The sequence below is a fragment of the Malaclemys terrapin genome, chromosome 2 (genome assembly GCF_027887155.1).
Source record: "Malaclemys terrapin pileata isolate rMalTer1 chromosome 2, rMalTer1.hap1, whole genome shotgun sequence".
Classification (NCBI taxonomy): Eukaryota; Metazoa; Chordata; order Testudines; family Emydidae; genus Malaclemys; species Malaclemys terrapin.
Genome location: NC_071506.1, coordinates 102,904,415 through 102,930,216, shown reverse-complemented (window position 1 = coordinate 102,930,216; position 25,802 = coordinate 102,904,415). Strand labels below are relative to the sequence as shown.

At 38.5% G+C, this 25,802-nt stretch overlaps 1 protein-coding gene across 3 annotated transcripts in view; it reads right to left on the bottom strand.

Moving 5' to 3' along the window:
* Positions 1-1,759: 1,759 nt before the first annotated feature.
* ATP9B (ATPase phospholipid transporting 9B (putative)) overlaps positions 1,760-25,802 on the bottom strand; it is a 291,535-nt gene continuing 267,492 nt past the window's right edge. For 2 of the 3 annotated variants that reach the window (XM_054019115.1, XM_054019116.1), the window contains exons 19-30: positions 25,137-25,307; positions 20,590-20,688; positions 17,744-17,833; positions 17,096-17,240; positions 16,705-16,769; positions 15,707-15,862; positions 15,443-15,507; positions 13,693-13,801; positions 11,322-11,379; positions 10,446-10,649; positions 4,757-4,789; positions 1,760-3,586 (exon numbers count right to left, since the gene is read on the bottom strand). In XM_054019115.1, the coding sequence (XP_053875090.1) occupies positions 3,450-3,586; positions 4,757-4,789; positions 10,446-10,649; positions 11,322-11,379; positions 13,693-13,801; positions 15,443-15,507; positions 15,707-15,862; positions 16,705-16,769; positions 17,096-17,240; positions 17,744-17,833; positions 20,590-20,688; positions 25,137-25,307 (1,332 nt within the window). In that variant the 3' untranslated portion in view covers positions 1,760-3,449. The remainder of the gene's footprint in view (positions 3,587-4,756; positions 4,790-10,445; positions 10,650-11,321; positions 11,380-13,692; positions 13,802-15,442; positions 15,508-15,706; positions 15,863-16,704; positions 16,770-17,095; positions 17,241-17,743; positions 17,834-20,589; positions 20,689-25,136; positions 25,308-25,802) is intronic. The other variant, XM_054019117.1, reaches the window with a different exon arrangement.

The following is a 25,802-nucleotide window of genomic DNA, read 5'->3' as shown; positions in this document are numbered from 1 at the left end:
GGTGTAAGTCAATTAACTTGTTCCTAATGTATATTGATGTAAACTGAGAGCAGACTCAGATTCTCAGGAAATATTTTATTCAATCACATACTGAATGTGTTACCATTCATTCTGCTTTCAGATCCTTGCTTGAGAGACAGCTTTAATTTTCAGCTTTTAATCTGAAAAATTGTTTGCAGTCAATTGTTTGCCATTTTATTCACTTTGCACTAAATTCCACAGTATACTAACACTTTCTTTTAAGCATTGTAACATGGTGTTTTCTGAGCTTTGTGCAATACTGCTACCTGTATACCACTGTTAATGGAGTGTGCCTGAGGAACATAAATGAGCACAAAATGCCCTTTATCTTCTTCTATTGCTCCAACAGGGCCTTGAGGAAAGCAGGCCTGAATTTGACAAGTTCCATGCAGCTGTTAGAGTCAAGTGCTTTTGGAAACTATTTATTCAAGGAATTATTCAAGGGCGGGATAGCTCAGTGGTTTGAGCATTGGCCTGCTAAACCCGGGGTTGTGAGCTCAATCAGGGTTCTGGGGCAAAATCAATACTTGGTCCTGCTAGTGAAGGCAGGGGGCTGGACTTGATGACCTTTCGGGGTCCCTTCCAGTTCCATGAGATAGGTATATCTCCATATATTTATTTATTGAGCCTTTGCTCCATCTAGACTATGCCTGAGAAATAGTGTAGCCCAGAGATACCTTTTCTTCTTTTGATGTGGACCTCAGAGTAGAACAGCCCCAAGGAAACTGAGGTTAAGTTAGGATAAGTAAGTTCTGACAGAGAGGGCAATTTGATATGCATGAAAATATCTACTACATTGGAGAAGAAATTAGGCTGTGCCTTAAGTGTTTGATGGTTAGTGTTTTCTCCTGTAACCAGTGGATGATTTAAAAAATAAATAGCATTTGTAATCCCTTACTCTGGAGTGAAACAATTTTGTATCTAATGAACTCCTTGTGTTGGACAGCCTTTCACAGAACATTGAAGTGTTCAAACCTTTCACTTTCCATATAATGCATTTCAGTTTGTCTGCATTTGGTCTAGTAAACTTATCTACAAGAAATGATTTGTCTGTATGTATGATCTCTCTATATAGCTACTCTCATACTAACCTCGCAGTTTTAACGTTCAAGATTTTGAATATATACACAATACATTCAAATGATAATTTAGCTCTCGTACATAGCTGCATTAAGGTAATACTATTCCTTACATGTAACCAGTTAGATTTAGGATTTTATTTAATTTTCTACCCCACATCAAAGTTGTGTGCACATATATTATATATAACAGAGAGAAACAAGGTGGTCAACAATGTATAAGCTTTTGCTTATCTATTCGATTTTACTTTAATGATGACTTTTATTGTGAGCAATCACGTATAGTTTAACAATGGTTGTATACTGCAGACTACTCTTTGCTAATCATTTGTGGATTAATTCATATTGTTTATATGCACCCAATGGTCCAAAATAATCTCATGCTTCATTGGCGGAAAGGTGAAATTAAAGCAAATCAGCAACAAAATAAGGCCATATTTAACTAACTTAAATATGACCATTTAAACTAAACTAAACAGAATAGTTTGGCAACCTTGACATAAAATGAGAAAAGGTTTCAGCTAGTACAAAAACAGTGACATCTTGTGGAGATATACAGAAATGATTTTTCATAAGGGCACAGCAAACTATTTTGATGACTCTAATGCTTATGTACTTAAAAGAAACACTACTACAAAGCTTAATACATATATCAATAATATTTGGTAGAAATTAGGCTTTATTGCTTTTATAATGAAGAATGCAAATTTTAAAAAATAAAAAGCAGATAATAGCTATTATGAAAAAAAAAAAAACCATCAAAAAACAAACCAAATGGAGTGAAGGGCAGTCCAAATAGCTCTGCAACAGTCTCGTTTTCTGGAAGTGGTTAGGTTATTTATCATCTCAAAAGTTTCACTCGCACAATATAATAATTATGACTTAAGGGGCACATTATCAGACACTAAAGGATTTGTGTAGAAAAGACATAGTCAAACAAAACATCTATGATAAGATGAGATCAATATAAGGTATTTTAAAAAAATGTACAAATAAATCTCATTAACAGAGAAGCCTGGATTACCTATGATTTTTCCTTCAGTGGTGAAAGACTATGCCAAATAATCTGTTACACATTTCTTGAAAAAGCAAACTTATACACAACAGGAAATAAAAACAACATATACGCAGTATCCCAATACAGTACATAAAATGTAGACCCCTCAGATTGTATCATCTTAGAGAATATCACTTTCTGGGGCAGACCCTCAGCAGATGTGAAGTGCCACAGCTCTGCTGAAGTTGATGGGACTATTTAAATTTACAGCAGCTGAGAATCTGCACCTCTGTTTTTTTACAAGTTTTGTATCCAACAATCTGGTTCATAAAACACATAAAAGATGCCTGCTGGAAGATGATGGATTTTCCTACTCTAACATTAAATTGTTAATCTTGTTTCTTTTTACCTGAGTAACTTAAGTAAACAGATTACAAGGCAATTTAAACATATTAGCTAATACAATGTTTACTGGACTTTTGATACATAGAAATGTACCTTGACACAATCTATTTGCAATTTTACATATACAAACTGGATAGTATATGTCCAGTATATACTAGACTTTTATGTTTACTGAACAGCAATGTCTGATGTTCTGTACAAATCAGTAGGTGCAATGGAATTATGTACAGAATTTTTTTTTTTTACAGATTTTGTGCAACTTGGCTTCCATGTGCATTTAAAGAACAGCTGTCAATGTAACGGAATTCACATATCTGTTAATATTTACTGATGCTAGCAATGGAGAGTACAGAAAAGAGGACAACAGCTCCTAAAGTAATACTGTGCTATCCAGACATCTGTACATCATTCAAATAGTGCATATTATCAATGTTTGAGGATGAGTAATATATAGCAGCAAATACGGACAATGGCATTTACATTATCTAGGTTTTTTTATACTGTATGTAAATGGGAATGAATATTCCTATAGAAAAGCAACAAGGAAATAATTTGAATCTTTTAGGAAATTATTTACTATTAAATAAGCTTTTAGTTCAACTTGCAAGAGAACAGTGCAGTAGGAAAAACATCCTTTACAGTAGCAATCAAATCATTCAGAAGCATTGTCAACTCAAAGGTAAATTCAGTTTATTTTCTACTTGTAGCAATTGAAAAAAAGTAAAAAAATCAACGTGAAGAAAATGAAGTTTATTTTACTTTTGATATTATCAGTAAAGTGTAGTTCTCTATGTTACCTCAGATGTTCCCGCCTCCTTTTTGTGCTGTTTACTCAATTTTGTTTTAGTTTTTCTTTCTTTAGCCCAACCCAAATATGTTGTCACTTGAAGCACAGTTTGTGACCTTAAGTAATTCTCAGAGTGGCATGGGTGAAAAAACTGTCACTTTTACGAGGTAAGCTTGGAGTAACTCGGAGGAGAAAATTTACGCTTCAAGTACTTGAGAATGTAAAGTGGAAGACAGCTTACAACAGTGATAGCTGACACTTTCCACAGGAAGGTCACAGTCGTGATAAAGGCAACATCTGTAGAAATAAAAAAGAGAAAATAAGTTATAAGAGGTGGTAGTGTAGATGCTTGGACTTCCACTAATGTGAAAAGACATTAAATAGTTATACATTGTTTTCATATGCTATTATCCAAGACCTATAATTAACACTGACTAAATTAGAAATACACTTGTAAGTTCTAAGTGTTCCCCTTTATCTTTATTATTTGTTAATGCTATCTAATCAATTTGGGCCATATATAGGAGTTTTAGGGCCCCTTTATGCCGCTCCATCCTTTTACTCAGAGTAAAGTGGCTGGAGGGAGGGTGAAGCTTTCCTAAGAATCGGACTATTTACAAAGTATGAAGTGGTAGACTCTTGCATGACTTGCTTCTCTGGTACAGAAAAGTTTGCTATTGATCCCTACTTGACATTTCCGTCAGTTTTGCTTGGGTTTAGAACAAATTCTCACTAGGAAAATAAATCAAACTCACGAATCCATTTAAGGGTTAGAATCATTTTTTCATTTTCACGTGGTTTCTCTTGTTCTTACAATGTCTTCCCCAAGATAGAATTCAAATTCACATTCAGATATTTTAATATTAAAACATATTTTGCACCCCACCTTCCATTTTTCGATTCATTTTCTGTGAACTAGACAGTTAGACCCAACATTCCTTATACCACAGATGTGAAAATTAGCCAAAAAATAGAAAGAATATTCACAGGAGAAAACATGTAATGACATCACCATTTGTATAAATAGCAGCAAGTTGAGGCATATTTTCTGTGCGTCATCAACAGAGATGTTGGTTGTAGAAATGAAGATCAAGTCAGGAGAATTAAATTACTTTGGTCCCTTACCCTTGTGCCTCAATTATTGGAAGAGATAGGGTTTACATTATTCCTATTAATTCAGCAATGCTAGACATCTCACTTCTAGTCTTTTGTGACATTTTGAAACTGTTAGAGAAATCCTAGTCATATTTGTAAAATTCAGATTATATTCTAATCATATGCAAAGGCCACAAAGCCAGATATCTTGAAAAACACATTGTTAGCTTACCTATAATTTATAATGGTCTTCTAAAAGAAGCCAGTTTATTCACCCATGAAAACTAGAAACAGCAATGTCTTTTTTAAGTGAGTTTGGCTTTGTTTCTCTACTGTATTTTTTATCTTTGAGGAAATTGTAACTCTACCTACCTAAGAAAGCTCCAAAAGACACTCTGCCTATACCTGTTACAAAGAAAGGAAATAAGAAAGGGACAGATTTATAGAAAAACAAGGAAATTAGAAAAGATTAGCTATACAAAATGAAATAGGTAAGAAAATCAGAAAGATATAAGTGGTGTTAATCAGAATAATCTGAATAATTTCATGCTATGCAATATAGTTGAAACAATATGGCATTTTGAAAAGTTGAATATATTTTAAAATTAAGCATGTTTTAAAAATACAAGTAGCCAGACAGTTCCCTCCAAGTTATATCACCTGAAGAGACTCAAAAGTATAAGTTATTACATCAACAGTCAAATGAAGCTTACAAGTTTAAAACTGAGTTCAAATTCACTTTAGAAAGATGCAGCATGAGAAATGTTAATGCTCTGGTAAGTATACTTATTATTAGTCAAACTATGTCCCTTGCAAAATATACAGGATTTAGTTTCAAGTCTGTCTAAATACACTATAAGTCTGTATACTGTATGTCATCGAGATGTGCATAATGAGCCCAATTCTACACTCATCATTAATGAGTAACTTGCCTAAGTTAGAACGGCAGGAAAGGGTCAAATATTTTTAGTTTTTATCTTTCCAATGTTTGTATGTCACCAAATGTGTGATTTTTATTACTTTTAGGAGTTAAACATGCTCATTCAAAAGAAATATATTAAAAAACCCTTTATTAATTTAGTTAAAAGTTCTTATTCATATAAAAATAGAGGGGGACATGGCTTATCTGAATGTGTTATCCAAAAACTTAATTTTCTGACTGAGTATAGGCAGGGAATTGTGCAGCCTGGAAAAATCCTGGTCAGGAGAGAAAGACACATGGGTCTCCAGCCAAGAGAGGTGATAGCTGAGGAGACAGGAGCCTAACGTAGGTGCCCTCAAGGGATCATAGAAGGGGAATACAGGTGCAGTTGCCCTGAACTGTGACAGAAATAAATGCTTTCCTGGAGTTGAATAAAGCTATGGCCATTTGACCAAAAGTTCCAGATGTGTGTCTGTTCTCACTGGCCCCTTGCCATGTGCAGTCCTTCTGTGGAACTTCAGTAGCCAACCCACTTACCTCCCATTTAAAGCCTCTGTCCACAAAGAGAAAACCCAGCAAGGGAAGATCCAGAAGGATGCAGAGTAGAAATGTCAAATTCAATAGGTTCATGGTGGCATAATTAAAATTCACCTCTCCTGACATCTAGGAAGTAACAGGAGTACCCAAAAGCAGGAGGTGGAGCTTTTTCAAAGGATATTGGTAGAAAGTATTATTGCTACAATATTTGCACAATATCTAGAGGCTAATGTGTGGGGATTTGAGAGACAGAAAGAACATAGTTTTATAAGACCCAGAATCAACTAGTTAATACTTAAAGTAAGATTTTACTTTGAAAAGTAAAAAATGGCAGCTTCTTACTAAATAGATCTGTTTCCTGTGCGTATTCAGTTTTAGCTACAAAAAACCTTAGGATAGACAGATATTGGCTGACTTATGACGAAAGTAAGTTTTTAGTGACATTTACTCCTGTTAGCACTTCAGAGCCAATGTAGTTAAGAGAGAAGGCGCAGGGTTCTATTCTAAATTCCTGTCCATTACACCTGTGAAATCACACTGAAGGCTAACCGAATTATACAGGTGTCACTGAGGGAATAATGTAACCTGCACAATCTTTTTTGTTTTAAATCATAGTAAGAAGGAAAAGACAGACTCTAGGATCCTAGGTGAGGTTTTCAGGATTTGCAATTCAACTTTGCCCACCCTCTAGCCCTCTTTGTCCTGTAAACTGAGCACACCTGACACACAGTTGTATTTTAGAAAACAGCACTTCAATAATGAGTGTGCATTTTCACATCAAAGTATGCCTTATATAGCAGGAGGAATCTACTGGGCATTTTCCTAGATTACTCCTTGAATTCCTGTCCCCCGCAGATTTCTTTGCTTCCTCACAGAAAAATGACATTCTGACAAGGAACCAAAGAGAAGCCACAAGAGCGGTCACGTGCCCAGCAGTGCAGGCATGTCATTTTGGGTGCCTGGAGCAGCTGGCAGAGAGGTAAATCACTGCAGAGGAGAGGTGGCAGGGGCTGGGGACGCCACAGATGGCGGCTCCTACCCTGTGCTAGGCTCACCTGCTAGTCCCAGCTGGGCTGGGGAGTAAGGGACTTGCTCTTCCCCTGCAAGGAATGGCTGGGTCTGGGGAGGATCCACCCTCAGAAACCTTCTCTAGGTGCAGGAAGCTCTGCATTCCCATGCTTCCCATCCCCATCTCTCCTCAGCCGCGGAGGAAGGGGTCACTGTATGGGGAGCTGCACCCCATCAGTCCAACCCCCATGCATCTGGACCGGCCCATACCCAGACCATCCCCATTGAGCTTCACTCTCCTGCACTGAGAACCCCCCAAAATCCCACCTGCTGAGCCTCACCCCCTGCATCCGAAGCTTCCCTGTACCCAGACCCTCCCCTGCATCTGGAGCCCTCTCCACCCAGACCCCCGTGCCGAGCCTCACCCACCCTGCATTCAGACCCCTCCCCTCTGCACCCAGAACCCCCAAGGAGCTTCTGTGCATCCAGATCCCCCTGGAGCCCCCACCAAGCCGCCCACATCCAGACTGCCTCATACAGAATCCTCTGACCCCATACCTGGATCCCCTCACACTAAGCGCCTCCACACTTGGATCCTGCCAGGATGAGCCTGCTTACCCCACACCTGGATCAGGGGTCAGGGCTGGGCATGTGCGTGAGACTGTCCCTCTTGCTTGCTATCTTGGTGTGCCTGGTATGGAGGGGCAGGGCCCCAGGGTGTTTCTAGGGCAGGCCTGGCCCTGGCGCTGTGTCAGGGGTCAGGTGCAGCCTCACTGTTGAGTCTGTGTGGTGGGGGGAGGAAGGCTGCTGCATGATCTCCCACCTCTGTGCAGCCAGTGGCCTGTGCTCCCCACTGCCATGCTGGAGCCTCCACATTTATTTACTGACAAGTAAAATATGCAGAATTTTAAAATATTGTGCGCAGAAAAAATTTTTTGGCACAAAATTCTCTCAGGAGTACTAGATGGACAAGGGACCATGAGACAAGGGTATGGTATATTGTAATTTAATTTAAGAAAAATAAATCTTGGCCTGACTTTCCTTTGAAATTGGCAATTAAGGATTTTCTTACAAAGTCTCCTGTTTCACACTGTAATTCCTTCTAATTTAGTGATACACAAATTCTTTTATGCTCTTCGATCGGATCTAAGGAGACTCACTTGGACTGGTGTCTTCCAGGAACCAACAGAATAAAGCCTTCAGCTCTATGCAAAGTCCCAGAACCTGAATACCTGCCACACACATGGTCAGAATGTCTCCTTATTATACTAGTCTGACCTTCATATCTGGTTTAGGTCTCAAATGATATAATTTATACTGTTTTAGTCATTAGTGGGTATTTGATTGCAAAGGCTTTAGGGGAGGGACTCTCAGGTTTGGAAAGTGCCTAACATATTAGGTGTTGCTGTAATCCAGGCAACAGCAATGCCCATTACAACATATTGAAATTAAGAGAAGTCCATTGTAGGTCGTATCTAAATTGCACAGGGAGAAGATGCATGGAGAACACTGAATACTGCCGGCCTTCACTGTACCAGGCTTTGGCCAGTAGTAATATTTTTCTGGACATTTCCCTACTCAAATATTTTTATTCAATATATGAAAAATGATTATTTAAAGTGGGAATGTCTTTTTGGACTGTTTTTGCCACCTTATCAAATAGACTTGAATATTACTTACATAACATTAAAATGTATTTTATCTACTATCTAGAGATTTAAAATCAACAAATTAATAACATTTCATTTATATTTCTGGAAATCTTTTTATATTATGGGAGTAAAATATTCATATGTCATCATGGTTTCTCTCACTAAAACACTCCACTGACCTGCAGAGGCCTGAGACATTGATGTACCTGGGTCCCTCCTGTCGTCTGCCTGTGGCGCACAATAGTTTTCTGAGAACTGTATTACTTTGGCCTAATTCTGGAGCTTGGGCGGGGGAAATGGGGGGTGGGCTGGGTGGTGTGGGGGCCTGTAACATACATGAGGTCAGACTAGACGATCTGGTGGTGCCTTCTATCTTCCACACTAACCCCCCACTTCAAACTAAGATACGCAACTTCAGCTACGTTATTCATGTAGCTGAAGTCGAACTATCTCAGTTCGAACTTACCATAGGTCCACAGGCGGCAGGCAGGCTCCCCCGTCAACTCCGCGTACTCCTCTCGCCGAGCAGGAGTACCGGCGTCGACGGTGAGCACTTCCGGGATTGATCCCAGAAGATCGATTGCTTACCGCTGGACCCGGAGGTAAGTATAGACGTACCCTAAGACTTGGTCTAAACTACAGAGTTAGGTGAAAGCAAGGCAGCTTACGACAACCTAGCTATAAGTGTCTACACTAAAATTTAGCTCCTTCTGATGTAACTCGCCCACTACACCAACTTAATAATTCCACCTCCACCAGAGGCAGAGTCAGCGTTGATGTAGTTAGGTTGACACAGTGTCAGTGCACACACTGCATTGCTTACATTGCTGTTGTAAGCTTTCAGACTGTTGCTGGCTTTCAGAAGCCATCCCACAATGCTCCACACTGACAGGTGAGGACGTACGCCGCCAACACAAGGAGCAAAGTGTTGACATACACAAGCGATGCAATTACTGTGGCGGCTATATGCTGACATAGTTAGGTAGACTTAATTTTGTAGTGTAGATATGCTGTAAGGCCAGGTCTACACTACAAACATACATCGGTATAACTATGTCGCTCTGGGTTGTGAAAAATCCACCCCCCTCGAGCGATGTAGTTATACTGACCTAACCCCCAGTATAAACAGCACTATGTCGATGGAAGGACTTCTCCCATCGACATAGCAACCAACGATTAACTACGTCAATGGGAACTCTCCTGTTGGTGTAGTAGTGTCTTTACTGAAGTGCTCTAGTGGTGCAGCTGCGCCGTTGCAGCTTTTTAAGTGTAGACCTGCACTAAGGGTATGTCCATACTGCAATAAAAAACCCATGGGATCAAGCCTTAGAGCTCAGATCAGCTGGCTCAGGCTGCAGGGCTATAAAATTGCAGTGTAGACATTTGGGTCCGGGTCTGGGCTCTAGCCCAAACCCAAAACTCTACTCTGTGATTTTATATCCTTGCAGCCCAAGCCCCATGAGCCCGGATCAGCTGACCCAGACTAGCCATCGGTCTTTTATTGCAGTGTAGACCTACCCTAAAAGTTTTGAAAGCTGGTTCTTTAGTATGTTTTTTCATTAAATTACACCCAATTTCAGTACTGTATGTCTAATAACTACTCAAAGCTGATTCAAGATGAAAAGCAGTTTGAATTTTTGTCACTGAAACGAAGCACATTGCATAAAAAGCTTGTGTCTTGAATACAATTTTTTCCACATAAACTATATAAAAATCTGTTACAAATCCTAAAGAGAAATAAATGATAGAGCATTTTAGAGTTCGTCATGAAAAGTGTCTTTACATACACGTTGAAGTCATATTCTACTGGATGAAGCTGTTTCACAAAGTATATTACTCAGATCTGCATGAGTAACATGCAATTACCATGAGAAAAAGATTACAAAGAATTGTATGTTAGAAAGTGTACTTTTTCAGGCAAAGATTTTCTACAGCTACTCACCAAAATATTCATTTAGAAATGCAAGAGAGGCCACATAGCAGCCAAGACTGAAGAATTCAGCCACCACCATTAACCAGTGCCACGTTCGTATGGTCAGTGCAACCATCAAGAGTTCAGTCAAGATTAGGGCAGTAAAAGAAATTGCAACAACATGTACAAACTCAGATTCAAAAAGGAGAAGGGCTCCATACATCAGAATGCCACCTAGAAAAGGAACACAACATGTTACACAGTCAATCTGTAACTATATTTTGGGTCATTCATCTTTACAAATGCATGTTGAAAATGTATCAGTTATCATGAAAACTTTCTCCAGTAATTTCTTATGTCAGAACACCACTAACTTTTATTTTACATTGTGTGTGTAAAACAAAAGAATAAAAATAAGATGGTCAAAAATTAAAATAGGACTATTAGAACATTAAATACATTTCAGCGTAATGTACTTGATCAACCATTAATTGCATTTTCAACAATCTCTCATTTATTTGTAGCAGTAGACAAAACGAGGTTCATTACTCTTCACTGATTACATAATTCAGATTTCTTAAACAGTACTTCTGTCATTCAATGAAAGAAAACTACTGTGGAGTGTATGCAATATGATAAGCACTTGTTAAAATTTTTTTGGATTAGCATTTAATTAAAAAAGGTCAGTTTTTAGGCAACATACATCAATAAAAATACCAATCCACACAGTGTCCTGAATAGGTCTGGCACACTGCTAGAATATCGATTTACGAGATAAACAGAAAGCAATATATATAACTGTGGATGAAATTTTAAGCTTTGGGAATTTAACCTGGAGCTGAAAAACAATATTGTTAATAGTAGACAAAAAATCTTTAGTCCAGTAAAATTAGGGTTCTCTCCTACCTTGGTATATACTGATTAAAACCCAGATGAGGAAGGTTTTAAACGACAAAGATCTTCCCTAGAGGAAACAAGTAAGACAGGTTAGTTTTAAGCACAGTAGAAAAATCTACTTGATTTGTAGATTTTCAGACTAGCTAGATGTTCATCAGAGTTACTCTTTCAAAGGCAAATGTTAATTTTACAACTACACAGAGAAAATTTTACATGTGACATGGCTGCAAAGTTTTTGTTGGATATGAATCTCCAGGATTAGTTTAGAATTTGTGTGGAAAACTCATAATTTTGGCCAAAACTCAGGAAACTATTGTAGAATACAAATAGCAAACCTGCATTTTACATGTAACTGTTATTGGTTCTTTTAGAAAGCCTATAGTTATACTAAAATTGTTACTTGGTTTGCTTTTAAATTTTTTGGGGAGGATTTATATTCGTAAATTCTGATGTATGCATGTGGGAACTGCAATCCTAAATCTCAAAGATACCAAACAAGACCATAGTTAATCTAGTCTAGTATACGCTAACCATCCCTTTAAATAGACAACATGGGTGAAGTAGTATCTTTTATTGGACCAACTTCCGTTGGTGGGAGAGACAAGCTTTCCAGCAACACAGACTGCTCTTCTTCAGGTCTGAGAACCTTTCCCAGTCCTGAAGAGGAGCTCTGTTTTGCTTGAAAGCTTGTCTCTCCCACCAATAGAAGTTGGTCCAATCAATGAAAGATATTACCTCACGCACTTTGTCTCTAATATTCTGGCACTGACAGGGTTACAACACTGCATATTCCTTTAAATGTCAAATAGCCATTTGTTAAGACACAGTGCCCATTTTTACTCATTAAAACACTGAGCGCTTACTACTTTAAAAGTTTCTATAGATTACGTCCTTACCCAATAATTTTTGTCTTCCTGTGGCAGTAAACAAATCATGGTCCCAATCAAAATTAATTGGCTTACACATGTATAAATCAAAGAACACATAATTTTGTTTGCATGTGTATATGCACATGTTTCATGTATCCTATGAATGGATTTATGAAACTCGTTAGGGCTTTGAAGAAAGTGCAAGCACTGAAAATATAAGCAGGCATAAGAAAACATCTGTTTCTGCCCATGAAAGAGCTGATCACACCCACACAGATGTGAATCTGCACTCAGCAAAGAAATGGATTTCAAAATAGCATGGCCACAGACAGTGATGGTTAACCCATTCTGTTGAGTTAGACTGAGACTAAAAACATTATCCTGGCCTGATACAGCTTAGGACTGATAGTAAAAAGTGTACTCCTTATCCCTGTAAGTTGCCTAGAATACTGATACCAAATGAGGCAAACAGACAAAACAGTTAGAGTATGTGCAAGAGTGCACTGAACACAATTATCCAAATGATTTCATAGCCAGCACAAAATACACATCCAAGAGTTTGTGCCAATGAATGCTGCTACGTGGCCAGCCGTCACATGGTTGCCAAAGGTTTGTAGGCACAGCAAGATTGCCAGTGATGGACAATCTGACTATTCAGTCACACCATCTTAAGGACCCAGCTAGAGATTGATCTGGGTAGTGTTTGATTTGCAAGGAGATTATGATTCTTTGGGAGTTGCCACGATGATCTCCTTTCGCCTAAGGAATAGAAGTCCTGAAACGATTTCTAAACATGGATGGCCTGTACAACAGCTCAAAGAGCAAGCTTAGAAGGATCTTATTTCAGCAACCAGTTTTGCTCTTTTTAAATATTATGCTAAAGTTTTGTGTAACAAAGCAGTATGGCTTATCACCAGATGAAACCACTGAGAGTACAGCTAGTTCAGTACATTCGATAAGTGTTTTTTCAAATCATTTGGTTTTAAGAGCTCTTTTGTGCCTGAGATATTTGGAATGGGTCTTGTTTACCAGAACAGTTGAGAATAATTATGATGCACAATTGCACACTAAATAAAGCAGGGTATGAAAACTATACACAAACAGAAGCTGGGTTATGAATAAAGAATCTGTTAATGGAGTGAATACTGAAAAAACAGACCACCATAGATCTTTAAAAATGCCTGGGCTGTTTGCTATACCAATTAGATTATCCAGTTCTACCTAAAATGATCAAAAAAGCCTAACTTCTCCTTAAAATTGTATTTCTAAAATTAAAACATAATTTTAAACTTAGAAAACCTCCCATACGTTATATTGTATTGTATTATTTCACCTAATCAATAACAACAACAACAACAACAACAAAGAACACCTGGAAATCAGATGGCCTAGTTATGAGTTTGTCCTACCTGGAACATCTCCATTGGGTGAGTATAATAACCTGCAAAGATTTTTGGGCATACTAGAGTCAAAATGAATCTAATTTATATCAACACTTTGTATATTCATACCTTGGTGAGGTCCTTATAAAGTTCTGGATACAGCAATGCCACTTCTGGCTTCACATCCTGATCCAACACTAAAGAGAAGACTGGAAACATAGTGTATATGGTTGCATACCTTAGAAAAAGCATATAAATAGCCTCTATGTAAAAATCATTCAGTTGTACACTTTATAAGCAACCTATTAACATCAAATAATCCTTTCAGTGTGATTTTTCAAGTTTGAGTAAATCTGGTTGAGTGAATGTTGTACTGGTGAGCTCTGGGCAACTTACCCATATAAGTTTAACAATTCTAATTTACATGGTCCTGGGCTTCTTCTGAGAGCTGCCAAATGTGTAAAATGGTAGACCATGACTACATTAACAAAAATGTATACAAACCAACCACCTAACTTATTTCCAGTCACCAACCTCAATAATCCACTTTTGTAACCAGGTCTTTAAAAGGAGAAAGACAAGACAACGAATCCACTGTTGCATCTATTATTCTTAGCATCTTTGTAATGTAAATGCAATATGAAAACAAACATGGAAATATGGAATTTGGAAATAAGTGTTGTCATGTCCCTGACAAGATGATGCAAAGGATCTCATCAGCCCAACCAGTAGGTTGGATTTTTGATAAACACATGCTGTCTTAGGACCAGTGGACCTTGGACCACAAATCATTTTTTTTATATGGTTTTCTAGAGGATTTGTAAATTCTTCAAGGACTTTTACTATATGCCTAGGACCCTGACTTGATTGGGGCCTCTAGGTGCCACTGATGTCAACAGACAAATAGAGAGAGAGTTTTCTAATTTATGAGAGCACTGTTTGAGAAACACCTAGATTAGTAATTAAATATGCACGCATCATCATGATGTCATATGCGACTTAAAAGGACTTGTTTCGGCAACACTTTGAGGACTCCTGCCTTACAACTGCACAGGATCCAGTCATGCCTGACTCTGAGCTGTGACTTGAGCACATGATCTCTTCCACTCCAAACTACAGTCTCATAAGGATAATGGCTTCTTGATTGTTATGCAGATTCAAAGCCAGGGCCAAAATTCCTTAATACTTGTAAAGAGTTTTGAAGTCTTCAGATGCTCCATAAGTAAAAAATATTATAAGACAATGATGCTGGTCTGTTAACAAGGCACAGTATTTTCACCCCACCTATGCTTGCAACCATGGCTATTTCAAACGTGTGGAGCAGACTAGAGTACATACATTCTAGCCTCAGAAAGGAAAGACATTTTAGGGTGGAAAAGGGGTGGAATTGGAAACTGATAATGGATAAAGGTCCATACTCATGAATAAAATATGTTACGTTGAGTTAAAATCGAACTGCTTCACTAAGCAGGATATGCTCAGTTCACTTGCTTTTGCAGTTGCCATAATGCAGGTATTTGGACCACGGGCTTTGATGTTGAAATGCAACATCAACTTAGCTTTTTGCCTTTTACCCATACACCTCAGTATTTGGGATTTTTTCCTTAGAGGATTAGCTTTATTTCTACAAGGCCATGCCAATGGGATGCTTGGTATCTTGTGCTGCTTTTGAGAGGTTCAGCACTGAGGATTGGTAAAGGAGGTTGGGTTGCTTTGTGAACCTCTGCTACATGGATGCTGTTTTGCTCATACCAGCACCTGTTAGTTCATCAACCACAAATGCATGAGGAATGGGACAGAAACCAATATTTTCTTAAAAAAAAAAAAATTATTCTGAAATAAATGTTACCTGGTATTGTAACTATTGATTTTAACTTACCCTACCATTAGGAATCCCTGGTACAAAGGGATAGAAGCAAAATAGAAGACTGAAGAAAATACAGCCTTGAAAAAAAGAACACACATTTTAAAACTATGTATTAGTCAATTACCTTTCTTTTTTTTTTTTTTACTATCCCTCTCCATGCAGTGCAATGCACCACAATAAATCAAATGAAATTATTAATTTTAAAACTTTCACAATAAATATTTTTAAGCGTAATGACATTTTGTGGGCATTATAGAAACATAAAAGTTAAAATACCTGCATAGTTGAAATAATAAGGCCCCTGTGCATGACAAATTGACCAAGTGCTGCTGATCTTTTGTAACTGTTTCGACCATGAACCATCAGCAGCCTGCCTATGTGTTTAAATTGTGTGATAGAAAAGTCAGCTGCCAGGGAAGCTTGTTTTCCCTCCTAAAGCAAAAACAAAATACAACATTTTAAAAACGTTACATTATATGCAGAAAAGGATATTGGAAAGCACAGTGTCTTAAGAGATTAATAATAAACAAAATGTTCAGATTTCAAAATTCTAATAAGCAACAATTTGTAACCGCAAAATTCACTCCTGTTTCATAATAGATAAGATTAAGATTCTGTCGTCGGTATTTTTAGTAGAAGTCAAGGACAGGTTGCAGAGCTGGCTGTCGTCTGCGACTCTGGTGGCCCCGGGAGTGGCCACTGCTCCTGCAGCAAGGGCTGACCTAAACCTCCCACCCCTGGCTGCTTCAGCCCTGGGGCCGCTGCTCTGATGCTGACAGCTGCTCAAGCCCTGCCACTGTGGAAGTTGTGGAGGTCCCGGAAAGTCACTGAATCCGTGACAGAATCATACCCTTAATAACAGAGTTTTATCAACATTGCAATGTATTCAATGTAAAATGCAAACTGTTGTATATTGAGTATACTGAACAGTCTGTGATGACTGCTACAAATAAGTACTATCACCCAAGCCTGTCTCTTTCAGTGCAACATATGTATTTTATACAAAATAAACTACAGGGATTGTGTTTTTCTTGATTGTTTCTATACACAAGGTAAGAAAAAAAGACTAAAGCTGAGAAAATATTAATACACAGATTTTATGACTTTTAAAAAATACCTAAACACTATTTACATTGTACTGAAAAGCGTGAACTGTACCAATGTCTTCACTATAAGGCTGCTGCATAATTAATTACAATTTAAAAAGAAAGCTGCTAGTACAATATTGTTGAAATGACATGTAGGATAATTTACATGAAATTAGATAAGGTTACCTTGCCTTCGATTCCAATTCCACAGTCTGCTGCTTGGATCATGCTGACATCATTTCCTCCATCACCTGGAAATGCCATGGCACTATGCAGTTATTTATACTTTTTTCCTCTCTTTAGATCTCCTTTCTAGTTATGTAGTGTGTATTATTAAATTCTTGGAAATCGTGTATAGGTTAAAACAAATGCAACTTCAATGATCAAGATATTTTTGCTTATACATTTAAAAAAACCTTTTCTCAATGGATCATCTTTTACTGTAAAGAAGTTGTATTATTTGGAAGTGAAATGCCTTGAAATGTTGACCTGTAGCCATTTGGGTTCACTGTTGCCACCTACTCACCAAATTTATCAAATTCTTGTTACTATGAATGAAACTAGGTCTGGCACTCACCTATTGCACAAGTGCGTTTTCCAGTGTGGTGTTGTAACAGTTTCACAATATGAGCTTTCTGGGTGGGTGAACATCGGCAACAAACTACAGCAGGGCACTGACATGCCAGCTCTACAAATTCATGCTCATAGTACTTCAGACAAACCTATGGAAAAGAACATATTTTATCCTATTTGACGTTCTGTTCTTAATCATGAGAGGCACCATAGTACAGGCTCATTTCACGAATAGAAAACACTTTATGGAAAAGGAAATCCCTCTTTCTGCTATAGAGTTTTGCTTGAGTGACATCAACAAAACAATTTTACTCGCATTCTCTGGACCTTGGCTTTTTACTGTAAACTAGCACTCTTATAGCTGTTTCATTGGTTCCAATAGAAGAGACAAAATTTCAAATATTCACAGTACCAAATCATATTGCATACACCTTTCATTAATCTAAATCTGTCTTAAGCAACCAAAGAACTAATACAATTGGGGTGTCTAGTAAAGGTGTTCTTGATTTATGGCACCGGCAACCCTGAGATGCTTTAAAGCACAAGGGGAATTTTGAAAACCTTTTTTTAAATAAATGAGAATATGAACACCCTTTCCTTTTCATATACAATAGTGCAAGTAAATTTCTTTTGACAGAAGCCCAGGTCTTACCTCTAGAGAGTCCCCAGATATCACCAAGGCACAGTCATGCTTCCTTCTAAAAGCATTAAGTTCTAAGTGAGCTTCTCCTCGACTGATTACCTTCAATAAAAGTACATACTCAAAATGAAAAGATTTAATTGTTAAACAAGTTTGAACTGAAATACCAGAAACCAGAGAAACCAAACCCAGAAAGCACTAGTTAAGCCCTAGTGTTGTACCCCAGTGTGTGTAACACCCAGGAAGTAGCTCTGCATGTGTCTTTCCCATCTTGTATGAAAGAACTGAGATGTGAAAGCAATCTTCAAACAGGAGGCAAATCTGTGCAGACAGCACATTCAGTGCCTCACCAAAGTGGATCAGGCTGCAAAACCATGTATATAAAATCTCGTAAGAACTTTATGTGGGATTGAGTCATTCAGGTTTGGTAACTCTAGATAAACCCTCTAACTCAGAAAAATGACATTGCTTAATAATGAGTAATATGTATCTGGAACAATGTGATGTGGCCACATTAGTGGTTCCATTAGTTTGGATGAAGAAAAGTAAAACCCTAAATAGTTCAAGAGGTAGAGGAATACAATTACAGGTATTAGTCCTTTTTGGAACATGCAGCTGAAAATGTTTGCCTAAGCAGGCAATATGAAGACTAGTTTGGGTATGAATAAGTACCATGGAGTCATATAAAACACACTAATCATAACGAACCTCCTGGGGGTCAGAGATTATCATTATACGGTATTTTTATTCACATAATGTATCATAGTATGGAATCAAATTTGTGAAATGCAATATGGGTTCAAAGTGTACACAATATACTTTTGTAAGGACCAAATTAAAACATAGAACTTGCAAAATTTACAATATAACCAGATTAAAATGTACTAATATAATTTTAAATACAAAATGTTGATTTTCAATTAGACTTTTTCTGAACTATCATATACAAGATACAGTTGTTAGTCTAGAACAAAATTTCTAAACTGCTTTCACATGTGATTTTGGCCCTGTCAACACTGGCTGTCCAAAGCAAATTTAAAATGGGTGAGCTTGAACAAGTTTTTAAACTGATTTGGGATAACACTGTTCTTGGCCTACCACACAGAATCAGAGGCTGAATGTCTTGAACCTGTCTGTCTCCAACAGTAGGAACTCCAGGTCTGGTTCCCATTAGCACACAACTATTTGTGTTGGATTAACTGCACACAAAGATCTGCAGGGCCATTATGATGCAACTCAACAACAAAATGCTCCAAAAATAACAAATATGGCATTCTCTCTCCTTCCCTTCTAAATTAAATGTGTGTTGGGGGAGGCTGAAGAGGGAGGAGAAACCAACTCCTATTCTGTCTACCACCAGGGACTGGGGCCCACTACTGTGTCTAGCATAGCAGGAATCGAGAGGTGTCTTCACTCAGAACTCACTACTCAGCATGACACTCTCTCTCTATAGTGCCACCTGCCAGCTAACAAAGAGAAAGAAAGTTTTTATGTCTGCGACATATCCATTTGTTTCACCATAGAAACAAACAACATCTAAAAGCCTTAAGAATAAATTAAAAGGAGCATTCACAACCCCAAAAAAATCTAACTTTTTTTTAATAGAGTCGAAGTGGCAAACACTTTTTTTGTTAACTAATATTTGGAATATCAGAGAAGACATTTTAGCAATGACTATCAATCTAGTACAGTGACTTCTAGTAATTATTTCTTTACTGCACATATAATATTATAAAATAAGCCATGGACCTACCATATTTTTGTGATTTTTTCAGGTTCCCTCCAAATTGATCATGTTCAATTAAATATTTATTTCAATTGTCAGTCAGATTTAAATACAGTAACGTGCTAAAACATTTTTTCTTAAAATTGGTTGTAAAATGCAGGCATAGACAAGCCAGAATTCTATATAAATGCATTTTCTAACTAATTTAGAACTTCGTGTATTCTAAATTAACAGTGCCAAGCTGATCTCTTATTACTAATCTAGTTAATGAAAATAAAAATCTAACAAACTAAATAGATTTTGTTCAGGAAGACTTAATTTGTAGTGTTACAATATGGAAAGGTCAACAAAAATTGATCTGAAGTTTTATCAGAAGCATTAATAGTTTAATTGCAAATAGGAGTCTGCAGGGCCTAATTTGCCATTCTGATGCTTCAGAAGAAACTAAATTTACATGTAAATTATATTGAAATAATTATTTCTGTAGGTGCAAGTGGTTCATTTAGAACAAACAGACATTATGTCTGATCGCATATCATCAATCAAGGCCTAGGGAATCTTTATTTTTGTTTGAATCCAATATAGTTGATGTTATTAAAATATAACAAAAATGTATATAAATACAGATATTCAGTTTGCATTTCTATTAATTTTCTTAAAGGGACAAATGGGAAAATACAAGTATTTTAATTGAAGACTAATAGATTAACAATTCTGGTTTTCTGCTTTTGATCTGAACCCTTGTTCTGCAGAAGTAATGTGTTTGGACTCTCAGTTACATCAGTGTAATTCAGGAGTAACTCAGTGGAAGTCAAAGGAGTTATACTTGTGTAAAACTGGTGCATTAGGACAATAAGTCCTTTATGAAACATCTGGAAGAAGTATCAATAAGTTCATATTTAATGCTTTATAATCTTCAGTCTTTAAATAGTCACCAACTTGAAGTACAATTGCTATGGAATTGTAATACGAAGCCCACAATAATAGCACATCAACTCTTTATAAATTAATCCTATTACCATCAATATCAAATTAATGATTAACAGCTGGCCACTTATTAAGCAATATTTATTTTACTCTAACACTTATTTGATGAGGCCAATCTTAAAATATTATCTGGAACTATACTTACAGGTCTGAAAATATGAATATCTTGAGTTCTAGATACTAAGTGGGAACTTTTTGCAATACAAGTAGCTGTCTCCAGTTTATCTCCTGTTAACATCCATATCTGCAAAAGAATTTTATAGAGTTAATTCAGCTGACCATTAAGATCTATTCTCAAAAGCTGAATGATATTTGTATTGTCTTCAAATCTTCTCCTACTACTCTGCTGAACCTGACAACCAGGAAGGATGCACATATTTAAACCAAATAAATTAATAGGCTAATTTTTTTTTACTATAATTGCACACAAAGGGTGAGATTACATACTGTCCCTTTTAGGCACAGCACAGATTATGCAGATCAGGGGGAAAAGGAGGTGAGTGGGTTATGGAGGATTTAAACTACTTTTGCATCCTCCCAATCCTGGGCTGTTCCAAGAACTGAAGAGGCTCCTGTGTCCTAAGTTACAGCAGTCTCTTGGGGCTGCCCTATGGGCTAGAGCATCACTCCGAATCTCTGGCTAACAGCATACTGTGGCCCTGCCCTCAACACACCCCTCCTGCCCTCGCCCCTTCTATTGGTGCTTGCAAGGAGGCTTGGAAGGTAGCCTTATGTCTGTCATCCACAATTCCTGTGCAGGAAGACTGCTCCCTCCCCTCCAGATGTAAGCTGTTCCGGTCCTCTTGGTCTAAAGGGGCTGGAACCAGCATGAGGATTTCATCCAAAACACACTGGGCACTATACAGTTATATGGGAAGACAGTTTCTGACCCAAGGAGCTTACAGTTTTAAAGGCCAAAGTTAAAAAGTTGGGGAAAGGACAAGTTAAATGGATAGGTTTAGGATTGGCACGTATTTTGTTGGTTTTCTTTTGTTTATGTATACAATCTATCCCCCACTGCTCCTCTACTTAGCCATGGTCAGTTATTCTTAAAATGTAAACCATCCCTCTAACCATTAAGGGGAAAGAAGGGAAGATGGAGAGACAAAAGAGGAAAAGTTGGCATGGTGAGTGAGTCAGAGAGACTGTGATGCAGAAAGGAGGGAGAAGACTGAAGCAAACAATCAGCAGATTGTTTATAAATTGTTTTATTTCTGGCACCTAGGGGAAGGAAGTCAGTCTCTGGTGTGAAGGAGGGACTACTGTGGCCTGTGGACCCCTCATGGGTATAGAGAGGAAGAGATGCCCCCTACTAGGACATGTTGGATTTGTGTGGTGACAAGGAGCCCTGCCCACACCTTGGGCCCTGTCCTGCTACTGCTCCAAGCTATCTGGCCATAAGGTGTCTATAAGTCTGGCCTGCCTCCAGGAGGTGCTGCTCTTCCTTCAGACCATATTCCAATATCTGATGGAAAAAAGTGAGAATGTGGATTAAAGATGTTTGCTGTGGTCAGGGCCGGCGCAACCCATTAGGCGACCTAGGCCTAGGGCGCTAACATTTGGGGGGCAGCAACCACGGCGGCGGGATCTTCGGCCGCCCCAATCGTCGGCGGTATTTCGGGGGCGGGACCTTCCGCTGCCTCTGTCAGGGGCGGCATTTCGGGGGCGGAAACTTTCCGCCGCCTAGGGCGGCAATAAAGCTGGTGGCGCTCCTGGCTGTGGTCATTGACTTCACAAAGGCATTTGATTTGGTTTGGAGGGAAGCATTGTGGAAAGTACTAAAATCATATGGAATTCCAGATAGGATAATTGCAATTATAGAAGTTATGTATGAAGATTCCTGTAGTGCTGTAAGAGCAGATAGAAAATTGAGCAACTGGTTCAAGTTGAAGTCTGATGTAAAACAAGGGGGCATGGCATTACTGTCACTTTTCATCATGTTTTTAAACTGGACATTAAGAATGTTACATGAGTTGGAGGGCTTGACAGTGGATGATCAAGAATTAAGCTCCTTAACTTATGCAGATGACACTGTACAACTGGATGATATGTTTGAATGAATGATGATACTCTTTGCTACTTTGAAAAAAATTGGTGTAGTCAACTTGGACTTACAATAAATGTCAAGATGATGAAGTGGTTGCATCTTGGAAAAGGGAGAATAAAAATACAGCAGCGGTGAAGGCAAGAACAAGTAAAATCTTATGTGTGGTTAGGAAGCTTGATCAGTGCTAATGGTGCCAAGGTTAAAAGGAGATGTGCTTTACCAACAAGTGCTGCATAGAAGTTAATGAACTTATGAACTTATAAACTTTGCATTTGGTACCAAAGCGAAAATGTATTAAACCAGCATACTAACAGTATTACTCTATAGACTGGAAGCAGACATCAGGGGTATGCCTATACAGTATTTTGGAGTGAGTACAAGCAAGCCTTCCAGTCCACATACTTTTGCTAGCACTCTAAAAACAGCTGTATAGACAGCACTTTGAAATGCGGCTCAGGTTGGAGTTTGGATTTTGAAGCCTACCCTCTTCCCTAGGCTTCAGACACCAAACTACAGCCTGAACCACAACTTCAAAGTGCTATTTTCAAAGCGCTAGCCCGAGCCTTGCTAGCCCAAGTCTGTTGACCCAGGCTGGGAGGCTCCCTCCTGCTCCCTCCCAGAAGGCTGGAGACAGAGATGAGAGTTCTCCAGAAGATGAACATGTAAAGCATAATGATTTTAAGACAAACAAAGAAGTTAGGAAAGTAGGAGGTAAAATCAGGATACAGGATTGGCTGCAATCGAAAAGATTATGAGGGTGGGGACTCCGTAGAACACAAATAGATGATCAGCTACCAAAGAAAATAATGCAAACACAACTAAGGTCAGTCCAATGTAGACGCTGACCAGTTACTAGATGGTGGGACATTGTAGGCAGGGGCATAACCAGGCTTAACAGAGGAATACGCCATGGACAGGAATGAATGGTGACATTGTACTGCTCCCCTAGTCTGTAAAAATGACTTGGGATGAGAAAAAGTAGTAGTAATACAAAGGAGAAAAACTATAATTGGAACACATTATTTCTATACATCTATTTCTCAGCATGCAGGACACTTCAATGCTAACTAAGGTTATTGCAGACACGTATTATTAATTCATCTGAGGTTTTTTTTTAACAAACAAAAATAAAACTGGCAATGCATCTGATTCAGTTTAACCAAGGCTGACTCTACATATTTCTTTCTGTACAAAATTTCTTGGTACTCTTCTTCAATAAGAGATATTATGACAAAGTCAGGATGGACAGCTGCAAGAGTGTGGTGAAAGGCAGGTATGGTAGCTTCAGATAAAGATCCTTTCCCCTATGAGAAGGGGTTACCTCAGGTCAACTAGGGACACCTGAGTCCAATTATGGGCTGCCGGGGACCTTTAAAAACCCCTCCTCTGGTGACAGAGGCAGGAGAGACAAGCTACTGCAGGGCTAGTAGTAGCAGTGAGATCGGTTTCTCCAGGATGAGAGGCTGCGCTCATCTTCACAGAGGAACAACTAAACTGAATGCCTGTTAGGGGAAGGAATGGCACCCTATGGCCAATAATAGAGCAAACCCCCGCATCCCCCAGAGAAGGGGAGGAAAAAAGTATACCCCTTTATTTTGTGTTTGCGAATTGGTTTCATTTGTTTGGTGGAGGAGCACTCCTTGGGCCTGCCCCAAGGCCTATTTATCAATATTTTCACGGTAAACACAGAATGGGAAGACAAAACACTGTCTACAGTAGGACTGATTTACTCTGGGCCAGACGGGAAAGTGCTAAGCCCGGTGAGATGGAGGAGGTGCCTTGTCACAATATATAACCTAAAAAAGTTTAAATTTTTTTTAGAAACCCGTCTGGTCTTGAGATTAAACTTTCTTTCTCAAGTAAACTGAGTCCTTTTCAAACTTGCCAGATTGATAGTTCTGTAACATTCTCTGTCTAATAAAACAGACACAGCAAAACTTCGGCAACGTCCCTTAAACCTTAGCTGAAGGAACTACCTTTAGGGAAGTGGACAGTTCCCTCTCCCGGCCTATTTGTCCTTTGCCTCTTTGTTGAGGCTTCATATGAATACAAATAAGTGCCAATTCTGACAGTGGTTTTATGATGTGCACACCTAAGTAAGATCACTAACTCTTTTAGTACACATTCCAAACAGGACAGTTTTATTGTAAAGACTGATAAGCATCAATGACAAAATAGTATTAGATAAATTCCTCTCTTTGCACAGGCTGCTGAAGAGGTGGATGCTTAAGGGGCATCAAATTTGTGGAGGGAAAGGGAGTTTGTGTGTTCTGCTTGCTGTTCATTGATACACCTCTACCTCGATATGACGCTGTCCTCGGGAGCCAAAAAATCTTGCCGCGTTATAGGTGAAACCGCGTTATATCGAACTTGCTTTGATCCACCAGAGTGCGTAGCCCTGTCCCCCGGGAGCACTGCTTTACTGCATTATATCCGAATTCGTGTTATATCGTGTCGCATTATATCAGGGTAGAGGTGTATTTGTTTTTGTAATTTAAGCCAGGGACACCTGAACCTTGGGTAGGTGCCCTTTTTTATTCTGTATAAATCTAAATAAATAAAGACAATACTAAATAAATCAGTTTTGAAAAAATACACAATTAGAACATTGTGTTAACTGCCGTTTGGTAGTATGCATTTAGTACCTTTATTCCAGCATTTCTTAGCATCTCCAGAGTTGGTCTAACATCAGCTTGTAGTTGATCCTCGACACCAGTGAGGCACAGCAATTCCATTTCTCTCTCCAAACTCTCCACAACAGCAGCCACCTTGAGGGCTCTATCATGTATGCTTAACTTTGCTTGGTTATAGCGATTCTGTTTGCACAAACACAAAATCCCCAAACCCTTATTTTAGAGAGCGCTTGCTATCACTCGTAAAGAGAAAATAAATCTTCAGTTTGTCAGCATTAGTTGACAATGACTAATGATGTAACATGTTTAAATTTATCTAAATATCTTAAATCCAAGAACTAACAATTCTGAAAAGTAAAATCCACTGTTTAATCAACACATTTTGGGTATGACTACACTACGAAATTAGGTCCATTTTATAGAAGTCGATTTTTAGAAATTATTTTATACAGTCGATTGCATATGTCCACACTAAGCGCATTAAGTCGGTGGAGTGTCCTCACTACCGTGGCAAGCATCGACTTATGGAGCGGTGCACTGTGGGTAGCTATCCCACAGTTCCAGCAGTCTCCGCCACCCACTGGAATTCTGGGTTAAGCTCCCAATGCCTGATGGGGCAAAAACATTGTCACGGGTGGTTTTGGGTACCTGTCGTCAGTCGCCCCTCCCTCCGTGAAA